The 14,240-nt window shown below is 50.8% G+C and overlaps 5 protein-coding genes across 5 annotated transcripts; 2 read left to right on the forward strand and 3 right to left on the reverse strand.

Annotated features, from left to right (window-relative positions):
• Positions 1-348: 348 nt before the first annotated feature.
• On the reverse strand, positions 349-4,468 carry COCMIDRAFT_8499 (uncharacterized protein; the record flags this gene model as incomplete). The annotated part of the gene is made up of 5 exons (XM_007693447.1): positions 349-1,889; positions 1,968-2,816; positions 2,871-3,729; positions 3,856-4,344; positions 4,448-4,468. 5 exons carry the CDS (start codon positions 4,466-4,468, stop codon positions 349-351), a joined length of 3,759 nt encoding a protein of 1,252 aa, XP_007691637.1.
• A 754-nt stretch (positions 4,469-5,222) lies between these two features.
• On the reverse strand, positions 5,223-6,031 carry COCMIDRAFT_105110 (uncharacterized protein; the record flags this gene model as incomplete). Its single annotated transcript, XM_007693464.1, has 2 exons — positions 5,223-5,807; positions 5,855-6,031. The coding sequence occupies 2 exons, from the start codon at positions 6,029-6,031 to the stop codon at positions 5,223-5,225; spliced, it is 762 nt and encodes a 253-aa protein (XP_007691654.1).
• On the forward strand, positions 6,030-9,886 carry COCMIDRAFT_40039 (uncharacterized protein; the record flags this gene model as incomplete). Its single annotated transcript, XM_007693458.1, has 6 exons — positions 6,030-6,050; positions 6,230-6,479; positions 6,533-7,302; positions 7,342-7,368; positions 7,577-7,710; positions 8,671-9,886. 6 exons carry the CDS (start codon positions 6,030-6,032, stop codon positions 9,884-9,886), a joined length of 2,418 nt encoding a protein of 805 aa, XP_007691648.1.
• A 448-nt stretch (positions 9,887-10,334) lies between these two features.
• On the forward strand, positions 10,335-12,313 carry COCMIDRAFT_8504 (uncharacterized protein; the record flags this gene model as incomplete). Its single annotated transcript, XM_007693448.1, has 2 exons — positions 10,335-10,458; positions 10,518-12,313. The coding sequence occupies 2 exons, from the start codon at positions 10,335-10,337 to the stop codon at positions 12,311-12,313; spliced, it is 1,920 nt and encodes a 639-aa protein (XP_007691638.1).
• An 826-nt stretch (positions 12,314-13,139) lies between these two features.
• COCMIDRAFT_40042 (uncharacterized protein) lies at positions 13,140-13,774 on the reverse strand (the record flags this gene model as incomplete). Its single annotated transcript, XM_007693459.1, has 2 exons — positions 13,140-13,615; positions 13,714-13,774. 2 exons carry the CDS (start codon positions 13,772-13,774, stop codon positions 13,140-13,142), a joined length of 537 nt encoding a protein of 178 aa, XP_007691649.1.
• Between the last annotated feature and the right edge of the window lie 466 nt (positions 13,775-14,240).

A 14,240-nucleotide genomic window follows, 5' to 3' on the forward strand; every position in this document is an offset into this window, starting at 1 on the left:
AAGTCCAGACATGCCCTACCTCTACCCCTACCATACCTCGTAGTGAGAGGTACCCATTTGTTAGTTCAACAATCAAGAGGCTACTTCCTTCTCGACTGACATGTCTTTTGAATCATCATACACTTTACACTTTACACCACGGCCCTCTTGTAAATAAAGTAAATTTATTCTCTATAATATTCGCCATCTAAGATATACCAGTGTTCCATTGTCCCGAACCAGCACGGAAAGAAACAAAAACAGATAAATCGGCATCTTCATGACCATCATGTGCTCTGGATCTCTCGAATATGTCCGGAGCATCATAGGCATCATACAGTCCATTCCACATATCAACCCCAACCGATATCAACGGAGAAGCGACACGTTTGCTGAAAGACAACGCAACGTACCACCGTTGTACTTCCACAGCTGCTCCAGACACACGGAAGCAGCTACATACTTCCAGCTCTGGAGATTGCGATAGTTCTCCCAGCCTTTCACCTCCAACGCCACCATGAAACATGCAATGGATCGCGGCAATGCCTCGATAGCATCTTCCTCGGCCTCCCAATCGTTGTCGCCATGGACGATTGTTTTGATTATGCTGCTGACATCGCGATTGAAGCGCTCCTGGACCTCAAGATTGGCTTCGCGGATGTAGCGGGAGGGTGCGCGCTCCTTTTTGCCAAGGATATTGCCACTGAAGACTTCAAGTTCGGTGAGAGGCTGGCCGCGCGTGGGACGTAGCGTATCCATAATCTCGAGCATGTTGTCCTCATACGTCTCGCGCAACTGCTCTGCAAAGTCCCAGTGGTGCTCCCATTGTACGCCCTTTGTCTCCCGAATGATGTAGCGCTTGAGTTTGTGGATCAGCGACTCTTCGCCCGAGCACTGCCGGAAGATTTCGTAGTCGCTCTTCATCTTGTCGAAGAACTTCTTTTCGTCAATGGCACGGTACAGGATTCCTAGGATCTTATCACTGCGGTAGTAACGGATCCTCCCTTTGTCGGCGTCGAGCACACTAATGCTGTCGGGGTCGTCAATGTCGTCTTCTTCAAGTTCTGCGAGTTCTGCTGCACCCAGCTCGTTGATGACCAAGTTGGATCCCGGCGCCATGAAATCAGGCCTGAAGTGATCGACCCCCTTGGGTATTAGCGACATATTCGCTGGTACACCCGTCTTACTAAAGTCAACAGCATCAGAAGCAAGCTTGGCGAGGGTCAGGCAATCCGGGTGTCGCGTTCCGTTAGGCTTTACATCGGCTCGAACTTTGTGCTTATTGGAAATCTGACCCAGACGATCCATTTTCATGTACTCGATGAAGAAATCGACAATATCGTTAGCTTCTACTGGACGACCCAAATCCTTGGCAGGTACTTTGTCATATTCTGCTGGCTCCACAGTGTCGGCAGGGATAAGCCTCTGGTCGTATATGATGTGAAACAGGTCGCCATCAAGATCGCCTCCACTCAATTGTGATGGCAGATCGCGCGGACCCTGTTGCGAGAACACAACACAATTGTGAAGAGCACGGAGGGGCGAGCCGTCTGGGACATCTACTGCGTTCACGAGTTGGACATCACCAGGGTGCAGTGCTGGAGCTCTGGTGACAACAACCCGGTTACCAACAAGTATACTCCTCTTCAGCTTGCCGGTCTTATCATGGTCCTGTGTTGCAATATAGACCTCGCCATACCTGAGGGTATTCGTTTCGTCCATGACGCCGTACAAGAGGTAGCCTTTCTCGATCGGAATTCGAGCGCGGTACTTCAGACTTCTTAGTGACGACATAGCTGCCACCTCTACAATGTCGGTCAAGAATCGATCCGCATGGAAAGACAATCCTATGCGGTGCATCATTTCAAACAACTGTGGTACCTTGGCAAAGACGCAGGAGTGTGAGTATGCTGTAAAGTGTCAACGTCAATTCTCATGATGCAAAGCCTAATAAACAACCTTGTTAGGCTGTAAACAATAGTACTTACCAAGGAAGCTAGCAGCATTGAGTGGATGCTCGGTAATAAGTTTCAATGTGGTGACAGCCTCATTCTGTACATCCAAAAAGTTCTCAGCTGTGACGCCCAGGTCTTCCAGTATCTTGATGAACTGATGGTTGAGAAATACTGAGAGTGGTTTGTAGGCAGCTCCGCAAAGCTCCAAGTCTCTCCAGGTTTCTTTGGCGATGTACTTTGTCATGCTTTTGCGAACATGTAGCTGTTGGCCAGGCAAGGATGAATCAAGTGATAGGACTCCTTTGGCGCCTCGGTATCTAATCTGCAGAACGGTCGGCCTCTGCTGCCTTCGCTCTGGTGGGAGAGCGCGCCATACCGTACAGAGAAGCTCCAATGATATTGTTCCACAGCCATCACTAAATGTTCGGCCGTTTCTCTCAACATCGTCCTTGGCCTCGGTAACATAGGCAGCTTCTAGAACCGGGACTGAGAATATTGTATCGGAAAAGGCTTGGCCAATTCTGGCGGCACACTTGGCGCTGCAATGAATATGCGAAAAGTCTCCAAGGTCTTGGATAACGTTTTGGGCGCGAACCAGGGATCCGTCCATCTCAAAAGGTGCCATAAACCAAGCTTGATGATTGCGCAGAGAAGCATGGGAAAATCCGAGGAATTGAAAGTGCCGTCCTGCAACTGAAATACCGTTCTGAAGGACATTGCGGAAACGCTCATAGACTTGGTTCTGGGATGCACGTGAGTCATAGAAAACGGATAGTCCGTCTTCATCGGCGAAGAAGACCCTCATAAAGTACTCAGTTCGTGTACTGTATTTTCGAAGGACACGATTGGATACGTCCCAGTCTGGGCCCCGGAGTAGTATACCTGAATATGGCATAAGTGAAATGAAAATCTGTACATGTCCAAACGCTTACATACCAGTTGGTGTTACGGTGGCTTTGTAAGTCAAGGCAAGATGATGGTGCTTCTTTTGCTTGCCATTCAAATCTTTGGACACCATTTCCCGATGTTTGCAATCTTCAACATTATCTTGTACGAGCTCGACAAACTTCTTCACCTTGAACGTCTCTGCGGAAACATCCGGGGCTGGTGTAGGAACTTGTTGTCCTAGCCGCCTCACTGCAGTTGCAGTTGTCTCAGCACCATACTGCTTTGCGATTCGCTGAATATGCGGTATGAGATTGATCATCGCCGTTGGAGTAATAGTGCCCTCTAATACGAGTGCTGCAAGCTGATAGCGGACTGCAAAGTTGAAGGCGGGTGGGATGGAAGGATTGTTGGCGGAAAGCTTGCTCTCAATGACAGCAAGTTCATCTTCAATTCTATGACTGCCCTTGTTGGGAATCATAGTTTGCCAACAATACTCTTCAGGTACTGAGTGGTCCTTGACGAAGTTCCAAGCATGCTGAGCACTCCACGTATCAGAAAAGGCGATCTGATATACCATACATAAAGCGGAGTTCTTCGAGTTGTTAGCATTGAGGGCGCAGAGTCTCTCTAGTCTATTTGTCTTTTGCTTTGATGTCAAGTTAAGCGCTGCCAAACCTGCGAGCAAAATTTGCTCTGGAGGTGCCTCTTTGCCAGCATAAAGATGCAGATCGTCAGTAGACTCAATTCTGTAGAACTTTGGAGGAGACTTTAGGGTAAACGTGATGGCCCCATTCCTTCCCTGGGTTTCGAAGCCAAAGGATGGCACGACGTGTTCGATGATTGCATAGGGTATATCAATCCGGCAATGCCACTTGTAAGACTCGAGGGTACTCTCTTGTAGGTATACCTATTTTATTGTGTTAGTGCGCTACAATTAGAACTTGAGAAAGTGACACTTAAAAGGCGAGCAGTACCGAACTAGCACCTGCAGCTCATTTCCTCAGTCGTCTTGAACGTATGAGTTGAAACTTACTACTAAAGAGGACTTCCCAAACGTGATATAGCCTTGCCTCTTATCTTTGTATCTTTCCTGAAATGAAAGCGTCCCTAAGGTGGTATAATCCCACACGCCTGTCATGAGAGCCGAGAATGAAAGCGTTGATCTACCAGCTTGTGACGCCGGGGCTGTCGGTGCCTGGCTGACAATTTTCGACCTCATGGCTGCATCCTTCTCCTGTAGTGATCTAATTTTCAGTGGATCAGGTTGACCAGGCTTGTTGTTTTTGCAGAACGTGAGTGCCTGACCCTGGAAGACTAGGGAATGCAGAGGAACATGTCTGCCGCGACTGCCGTAATACTGGAGGAATCTGTCGCCATTGCTTGTACTTGGGACCGTGAGTATCGCAAAAGGTCGTCCTTTATGGCTATTGTGCTTTCTGATATCGAACGCAAGTATGTCAAGTTTATGCAGCTTGTCTTTTAGGAAGCGCTGCAACTCAACGTGATTTGCGTCTTTGGGCACCTAGCAGTGCGCGATTAGTTTGTGTTTCGGAATACATATGCTTGTCTCTATAGCCTGCTGCTGCAAGTCACTACAGCTGACTGCCTTAGAGGAGGGGACTTACGCTCGGGATGTAGATATCCATGACGGACAAAATGACACGTCTTCAGCCTTGGTCCGCGCAGCGACAGAGCAAGACTCGTTTTCCATGCGCGTGTGGGGCTACGTATAAATAGGAAAGGAGATAAAGTCGAGCTTAACGGATATGCCTCGTTGTAGGTGAGTGTGATTACAAAGCGGGGACTAGCGTTAAATGCGTGGTCTCACGTGCGGGGTTTGGCTGTCATTGTGTTGGTGAAGTGGGAATACCCGGCAACAGCAAGTTTAAAATGGCCAGAATTGGCTTTCACTGCCAGGGCGAAACACTATTGTTATTGTCTGTCTGAGACAACCGCTGTGTTGCCTAGTTTCGATCGTCAGCCACCGCGATAGTAGTATGGTCAGCCACCGCGATAGTAGTATGCAGGAGGCAGAGTGAAGCATGTAAAGAGCCACAGCCAACAACCAACCAATCATTACTAACCGCATTAACGCATGGCCAAGGCAAGGGTGCGGCACGGTCAAGACCGATTGAGATATACGGGCTGCTGGACGGGCAGAAAGTAAGTCAAAGCCCGCGCGGTCTGTCGATTTGGAGAGACTAAGACTTATTGGGTCTGGGCGCGCATAGAGAGTGAAACAACACAAGCTATTGGTAAAGTAGGCCATGAAGGACTGCACAGGAACCCGGCGCAATATCACAAGCACGAGTTCCTGTTTCTGTTCAGCGGCAAGGATGACCCAGTTCTTTTCTTCACGGCATTTTACAGCTTACGTCTTGTCTTACGCTATGAACGGTGTTATTTCCTATCCCCTTCCTTTCCTGGGGCCTCCCTTCTCTCCAGTATTTTATCCACCAGGCCAAAATCAACCGCCTCTTGCGCATCCATGAAGTAGTCGCGCTCCATGTACTTCTCAATTTCTTCAAGCGTCCTCTTTTTGGTGATATGGTTCTGGTAGATTCTGTTCAACTTGTCTCGTATCCTCAAAATCTCCTTTGCATGGTCTGCAATATCGCTGGCCTTGCCACGGTAACCACCACTTGGCTGGTGTATCATAACACGAGCATGTGGCAGTATGTACCTTTGTCCTTCAGCACCACCGGCAAGAAGTAGTGAACCCATAGATGCTGCGATGCCCATGCATATCGTGGTCACTGGACACCGGATGTAGTTCATCGTATCGTAGATAGCCAGACCAGCGCTGACACTACCACCAGGACTGTTGATGTACATAGAGATGGGCTTCTCAGGGTTATCGGCTTCGAGGAAGAGAAGCTGTGCTACAGCATTCGCGGACATATAGTCGTCTACTTCGCCATTCAGACAGATGATACGTTCCTGTAGAAGACGCGAGAAGATGTCGGAGGTTTTCCAGCCTCCACCCTAGGAAGTCAGACATAGTTTTGGAGACAAGGCCAATCGGAGCTCACAGTGGTCTCTGTCACGTAGGGTATGGGGAGTGATATCGCGCGTGGTGTTTGTTGCTCGGGCTGTTGCGTGTTCCATTGAGGCTGAAAGCCAAACTGGCTCGACATAGATCGAATTCCATTCCTGTAAACGTCTCGTAGGGCAGATGACCTTGTAATCCGTTGTAATACTGCAGCCATGATTTGTGTTGTGGAGATTGTTGGTGCTTTCCCCGCAAGAAAGCTATGGTGCATGCCAAGCCGGAGGTCCGATGCCATCATGTCGCACCTCAACCAAAGTCCTATCAACCTCACCTTGTTTCTTCTTCTTGCCCGATGCTAGGCAGATGGATCCTTCGTTCAGGGTCACGCTTGAGCCTAGCCAGACGGCATCCCAAGGCCCAATGCCGCGCAAGCTCCGCCCACATTCCTGGTCACATTTTGAAAGGTGACGACCTCGGCCCCACGCGCAAAGATGATTACCAAACTGTCCGCGTCCGCAAGGACAAGCAAGCAAAGGATCTTCCGTTGCCTCCGTTGCTAGACCCTCTGGTCTTGGAACAAAGGTCGCGCTTCGAGCAGAGAAAGGAAAGACCAAATGTAGCCAACTTCACGTCATCCCAGAAGAGACTGTGGGAGAATCCATTTGGTACAAGACACCATGGCATGGCTCTCGAGGATTGCTTACTGACTACTGCACAGCCCATGCCTTAGCATCGCCTGTGCGTCAATGTCGCTCAACGCTGATCTCGCTTCCTGTCGCTTTTCTGACGTCTCTCCACCCACGCCCTCACCCAACCACCCAAGATCCATGGCTTCTTCCCGTCTCACTAACAACCGACACTAAACATCTTGGCCCGCCATATCGCTTCTTGGGAAGGCAACTAGTTGCAGCGCAGCTAGGCAAGAATAAAGCATGGGAGAAGGGAGTAAGCGCACGCATGAGAGAAAAGCTTGGTGCGCATAACTTGAAGAGCATGGTCTGGAGAGAAGATATGTCCGACTTCATATTGGAAATAATGCGCAAGAGACTTTCCGATGGCTTAACCTGGTACTTTGGATTTAGGGGTCGCTTGGTCCCTGTTCTAAGTCCCCGGAGTGAAGACATAGAGGACATCGAGGATGTATCCTGTGTGCTCATTTTTCGTTCGCTGCGCACGCGCGCCAATGACATAAAAGCCCGTTCAGACGAGAACAAAGCAGAGTTAGAGAAGTGGTCAAGCTACTTCGCCAAGAGCTTTGCGTCGAAGCTCGATCCTCATGCCGCTCCAGGAGTCACGCACACATCGCCACACTGGTACTCAGGGCCTATAGTGCCTCGCATGCAACCTCGCCTACACTTTCCTGAGCTCGAATTTCATGTCACCACATGGAGAGGAAAGAAGGTGGCAGTATACAGCTTATCAGATTTGCTGGGAGAAGAACAGGCACAGGTGTTGGTGGAAGGAAGCAAATACGTAAACGAAAAATGTGTCGTTCTGAAAAGGGGAAGACACAGCATACCAATCCAGATACTTCTCATGCAGGCTCAAGCATATGTTGCTCGGCCAGGACCATGAGTACGATTCAATTACAAGTTTTAGAACAAATTCCACCGCCACCTTACTCTTCCCTATAGTGAATTACTTATCGGACACCTTGCCCATCATCTTTTCCCAATCATGTTTTGTTAAACCGAAAAAATGCATATCCATTACCTTGCCATTCTTCTGGCAATGGCCCTTCATTACGCCTTCAGGCGCGTAGCCAGACTTTTCAAAGCACCGCATGCTTCTAAAATTGCCGGAAAAGACGCCACCCCATATCCTCGTCAAGCGCTGCCCATTCCTGTCCCAGTTTTCAAACACCCATCTCGTAAATCCCTGCAACACCTCTGTCATGTAGCCTTTTCCCCAGTGCAATCGGGCAATCCAGTAACCGACTTCGCCAGTATGAGCATTGACATCATCGCCAGCCTTGATGCCGAGTCCTCCGATTACAACGTCCGGTGCCGAACGCTCGCATACAACAAAAGCCTCCTGGTAGGGAAGTCCAGTGTTCATGTTGATCCATGTCTCAGCGCTGGTTATTGTGTAGGGGCTTGGAAAGGCGAGAGACATGTATTGTGAGATGTGTAGGTCGTTGGCGTGTAAAGACATAGATGGGGCGTCTGCCAGATACATCGGACGGACTATCAGACGTTCTGTTGTTACTATTGGAGTAGGATATGCTTTGCCCTCGGATGTTATTGAGTTTTCCAACGGGGTCTGCATCGTGGTGGGATGCTCTGTGGTCGATTGATCGGCCATGTTGACCAAAGTTTTATCGCTGAACAAATGGAAAACTAAGGAGCCTGGCTACAACAGGTGAGTATATATGTTGGTAGATTTGCAAGAATGTTATCTGAGTCAGTGTTTTGACTCAACACATTATATAGACCGTTCCTTTTGAATATGGCGAAGCGGCTCAAGGCCGATGCACCTTCCCAGACAGGACATCATATGACTCGAAGTGTCAGGCAACTAAAAAAGCCACAGCCTGAACAGCCTGAACATGGTATGCAGAAGTCAACATCTCAAAAATATTCAGCCTAGCTCTTTATTCCTTCAACACAAGATAGCAGTGTGGCTTTCAACGAATGACGGACTAGCCCGACACGGGAAGGAGGGGGAGGGGAAGAGGGAGTGACGTCGGGTGGGCATGGTACTTGCGCGTCGCGCTAAAACGCGTCTGCCATCGCGTTGGCGGTTCACCACGGAGATGGAATCCCATTGCTACGCCACAGCGCAGAAATGTCGTCTTTTGCAGCAAAGTGAGTTTTTGAATTTGTGTATAGCATTCGCAAGCTCATGAATATCCAGGAAAGTAGTCCGGACATATTCGCGCCAGAACAAACGATCGATCTGCGATGAACCGCCCACCAAGCGAAGACGCGTCGAAACTGCGGTTCAGAGTATTGAGACCGAGGTGCTGATTCCTCCTCCTGCTGTTCCCACCATAAAACAGCCTTCGCCCGTATGCAACGAATCTTCACCTCTGCCGTCGAGTCCAAAAGAGTCACCCGCCATCTTCTCAGACGCATTAGCTCGGTCTAGTCCACCATCGTCACCAGCACCGCGCAGCTCTCCGCCGCCGGTCCAGAAACGGCGGCCTGTGTTTTCCATATTCAAGAAGCAATCTAAAGCTACCATAGCTAGTAAAGAGCCACTTATAGAGCGGAATCAAAATGCACAAAGCCCGCCGAAGTCACCGTCAAAAAAGAAGCCCATGGTGCAAATGCAACTAGACTTGGCTTCGGAGACACGAAAAACATGCAAGACGTGTGGAATGCAATACATACCGTCCAATCTGGAGGATGCCGCGTTACACAAGAAGTTTCATGCAACAAACCTCGGGGGTATGGATTTCACAAAGGCGCTTGTTCAACGACTAAGAAAAAATGAAATATGGAGCGGGAGTGACGGGAGCTTCATCGCAGTGGTCGGGCGCAAAGATGCGCTCTTGCTGCGGAGCCGGGCGAGCGATGTGCTGAAGATAGTGAATACCGAACTTGCAGCTGTTCCCATATCCGATGAGGAGCTCTGGAGCCAGAAGTGTCAGCCAACCAGTACAGACACTCTGATTGGAGAAGCAGTATCCACCGAGGCCGAGAAGCCAGTGACAGACAAGCTCAAACCCGCCCTTGTCGATCGATTCAAAGTCTATCTTTACATCCGGGGTAGCAAATGTGTGGGGGCTTGCTTAGCAGAGAGGATCTGGGAAGCCTTCCAGGCTCTTGACCCAGATGCAGTGTCTGAGCAATCTTGTAAGCTCCCTGATACGGCTCAAAGTTCATCCATTTCTATCAGCAATGAATCCGATCCGGCCATCCTAGGCATATCGCGTATATGGACGTCGAATCAGCATCGAAAAAAGGGCATTGCGACGAGGTTGCTTGAGTGCGCAAGAGCAAATTTCTTGTATGGGATGAGGATTGAAAAGGCCAATGTTGCGTTCAGTCAGCCGACAGAGAGTGGAGGAAACCTTGCGCGCAAATGGTTTGGCAGCCAAGCGGGGTGGCATGTGTATATTGATTAGACAGTATGTCATACGTAGCGAGGGCAGAGCGTACCAGACATTCAATGTACATAAAGGATGTATGACGTTGTATAGCCGGCGCTACAGTCGTGGCTGGCTAGTACATATATGACATTGACAGCACACGACAAAGCTGATACCACACGTTGGCAAACAACTGTTCTCCGGTGCAAACTTTGCACATGTGCATACTACATGCGCAGGGCCCACCCGCGATATCCGAGCCGCCTGTTTGCTGGCTGGTAGGCGCAAATGGCGTACATGACAGGGTGAGATGCGATGGTGGGGGTTGTTCGCTGTCCCGCCAGATCGACGCGTGCATGTCGGCGATGATCGACTTGCTGGCCCGACCACCAGCAGGGGCATCTCTTCCAGGCTGTCTTACACTTACCGCCTCCTGCGAGTCTTTTCCATGTACATAGCATAATGAATCGATTTTAGCCCCAGCATGTCGTCCGGGAACCCCTTTCGCGCCTCGCAAGCGTTTCCTCGGCCCGCGCCCGTACCGCAGACTTCGTTTATCAACACGGATAGCAGCGTGCTCGAGGCTCGCCGGGGAGACAGCGACCATGGTATTCCCTTGCCTTGCCGTTCTGCTTCTGCTGGCATTGAAGGAGTAATTGTCTTACAGTACTCGAAGATGCCGCCGCGCCTACAAAGACCAAGAAGTCTGTACGCATAGTCTCTCCCACTACCACCATTCCGCCGCCGCCCAACTTCGACGACGACAACAATGTCACGCTCAACGAACTCATGGCCCGGCGAGCAAGCCATGGAGATCGCCCTGCGAGCCCGCCGCCTCCGGTGAACCCCGCCGGTTTTGCCAACCACTCAATCACCGCTGGCGAAGCCAATGCGCAGGTGATTGGGAAAGATGCCCTGGTAACAGCCGGCGCATTGCCCAGCACCAGACCATACTTGAGCGGATCACAAGGAGCTTCTGCGCCAGGCAATGCACCCGCGAACCCGTTTTCAAAAACGCTGGCATCGTTGGAACCGCAGCAGGGCGAGGGCGGCACGGAAGAACGGACGAATGCGCAAAGGCCAACGCCAGGCAACAACAGAGCTTCTCTGGACGTGGAGAGCTTCAAGAATCTGCTCATGACTGGAATGCCTACTCCGCGCGCTTCCGGCCAATCTGCGCGACCTGGAAGCGCTTCATACTCGACTAGCAGTGCGCAGTTTGAAAGCAGCAGCACAGACAGCTCTTCAGTATCGCGGCAGTCGATATCAGAGCACCCACAGGAGATACACGCTGCGTCATCGCGAACTTCAGACGACGTAGCAGACGAAGATGAGGACGAGGGCGTGGGAATGATGCCCGAAGTGAAAAAGGGCAAGAAGCAACCCCCACCTGCGCCCAAGCATCGTCATGGCAAGCTCGTCGCACCGAGACAGCCACAGACAGTTCCGTTTGACCAATTTGAAGCAACTGAGCCTGTGGCGCCAGCAAGCATTAGCCGAACAAATAGCTCAGATGCGAGTAAGCCGTTTCCGTCGTCTCCGATGTCCCAGCAGCAGTCGCCGCAGCAATCACGGCCGACACCACCAAAACCAAGCGACGCTCCCAAATCTACGGAAGATCCGGCGAAGCCAAAAAAGACCCCTCCGCCTGTACCAATAGCTCGGAGACAAAGTCAGTTGAAGACGACAACTTCAGGAAATCGGTCGCGCAGTAGTTCAAACCTCACAATATCCTCACAACACTCCGTCGAAGCTCCGCAAACCCCAACATCAACCTACCATGATCCAATGTCAAGCGCAAAGTCACCACCACCCCCTCCTCCGCCCTCCCGATACGGCGCGCGACTCGCGAACCTCGGCGCCTCAAGCACAAACTCATCCAGCACAGAGCTCGCACAATCCTCCAGCTCAGCCCGGATACCGCGCTCGATCCCCGACGCGCCCTCCCCGCGGCGAAACCCTTTAGACTCCGAGGCCCCATCACCAGCTCCCAGCATGCACCGCACCCCCTCCGTCTCCTCAACCCGCAACACGCAGCGCAACGTCTCCGGCGGAAGCACAGGCAGCATCATGCCTCCGCCGCCTCCCCCGCGCCGCCGCCAATCCAACCGCTCAAGCCTCGACCAACAACGCCCATACCCGTATTCCTCCACCTCTCCCTCCGAAAGCCGCCGCACAAGCACCGAGTTCCGGCGCACAAGCACTGAACATCGGCGCACCAGCGTGGCGAGTGAGAGCTCACTGCGCCGCGCATATGCGCCCTTGGATGAGAAGGGAGAGAATGAACATGCGCTGTATTCGCCTGTTGATGAGAAGGAACGGGTGTTGGGGGTTGACGACAGCGTCGTCAGTGTGGGTACGGACAAGGGAGGTGAGGAAGTGAGGAGTAATTCGAGTAATATACTCGATGATATGGAGAAGTTTCAGCGTGAGATTGATGAATTGATGGGGAAGTATAAATAGCTTAGGGTATATTTATATCTCGGAGTTTGTATTGGTAAAGAGGGAGAAGGGGTTGAAGGAGGGGGGGGTTGACGTTCAACACTCGCTCGTGCGCTCCTGGCTTTCTGTTCCGAGGGAGTACGAGATTGCGGGGTCGGAGCTAGGGGATGAAGCAGGAAGAGTATATTACGGTATTACGAGGTTGGGAGGATGGAGGTGGGAAATGTATAATTATATCATATCATTGCTCTGGCTGTTTTTCTTTTTCTGTTTTTGACGGGAGAGATATGGGCGTAAAGCATCTTGTAACTGTTTGTCCATTCTTTTGCATTACCTTGAAGCTTTTGTCTACCATAGTTGTTCGCCCAATGGGGATGATAGAAGAGAATTGCAAGGGAAATTATAGATTTACTGTACACTTGGATGTTTTCAAAGGAGAAGAAGGAGGTACTGAAATTAACATTACCTACAGTGAAGTGAGCACATCAAGGTTCACGGAAAAGAACAGGAAAACAGATAATGACTTGGTCAAGTTTTGTATTAGTTCCGTCAGAAGCTACGTACATCCCGTAGTGGAACCTGCTGCCAGACGAATAATTAATTACCACATTCTCCACCCCCCAGAAACCACCGATTACATTAAGTGTGAAATCGTGAATGTGGGGCATTAGTCGTAAAAAGCGTGGTTCACGACGGATAGATAGCCCGCCGAAGAACACCCCTGCATCATTATCATAGCCAGCCACCCCGACCTCGAATGTGAACATGAAGGCATAAAAGTCGTTTGTTTATTTTTTTTTCCTCTCGATCCGAAATCGAACTTGCTGTCGTATATGCACAAAGTCTTTTAGACAACGGCGACTAGAGCTGCAGCGCCGATAGCCAAGAGCGAGCCCAAACCACCCAAGGGCGTAGCAATAGCAGCTGCATTCGTGATCTCTGGGAGCGCAGGACTCGAGGCAACCGCACTGGATGAAGCCGGTGGGGCTTCAACGGTTGACGAGACGGGCGGCACAACGGCGGACGGCGCGACGACGATAGGTACAGTAGTAGCACCAGAGGCAGCGGGAGAACTCTCAAGTGGCGCTGACGGAGCAATACTTGGAGCCGGGCCAGAGGGTGCAGCAGTCTCTGAAGTAGGAATAGGCTCATGGGGCGTTACAGCGCTAGTGAGACTGACAACGCTGCTCGGGCTAGGCGCTACGACCGATTCAGCAGGAGGAGGAGGAGATGCATACGAGCTTGAAGGCGTTGGTGGCGGTCCAGGCCGGGTAATAGAGTGCGTGACGGTGATTGTGACGGTTGTGGGTGCTGGACAGGTAGCTTTTTGAGAGATTATGTTAGCTTGTAGTGTGGTGGTTGATAGCAGGTGGCTGGAGAGGGAGTTTTTTTTCCTTGTTAACAAAGAGAAAGGTACGTACTCTCGTGAGCGACGACACTCAGCGCAAGCGCAGCAACAGCGAGAATCTTGGAGCCAAACATGGTGATGGCGATAGAGCTAATCCGGGTAGGAGAATTTCGGATCGAATAGCTTTAGAATTGAAGATATGCTCGCGTTGAAATTGATGCAGCAGCAGCGATAATTTCGGTGGTTGTCGTGAAGAAAGCAAAGCAATCGAGGTGAGCGGGGACAGAAGTATTGTTTATGGCAAGGCTGTTGGCCGTTTGCAGACAACGGCAATACGCTTGGCATTGGCGGCAGACGGCAGGCGCAGGCAGTAACCCGATTCCGTGAGTGCAAACCAAGGAAAGTGAGCGTGAGGGCGTGATGGTCGAGTGGGGTGGTGCGCCGTGTTGGTGTCATGTGGTACATTATTTTTAGGCACCCTAACTTCTTATATTGCTGTGCATCCATGGAACAATATTGGAATAAAGTATTGAAATCAACATCGCCCAATCTGGATACCCGTTGTGGCGAGAATACCGTTTTTTCCTGCATAACTCGACC

Source organism: Bipolaris oryzae (assembly GCF_000523455.1).
Source record: "Bipolaris oryzae ATCC 44560 unplaced genomic scaffold scaffold_166, whole genome shotgun sequence".
NCBI classification, from domain to species: Eukaryota; Fungi; Ascomycota; class Dothideomycetes; order Pleosporales; family Pleosporaceae; genus Bipolaris; species Bipolaris oryzae.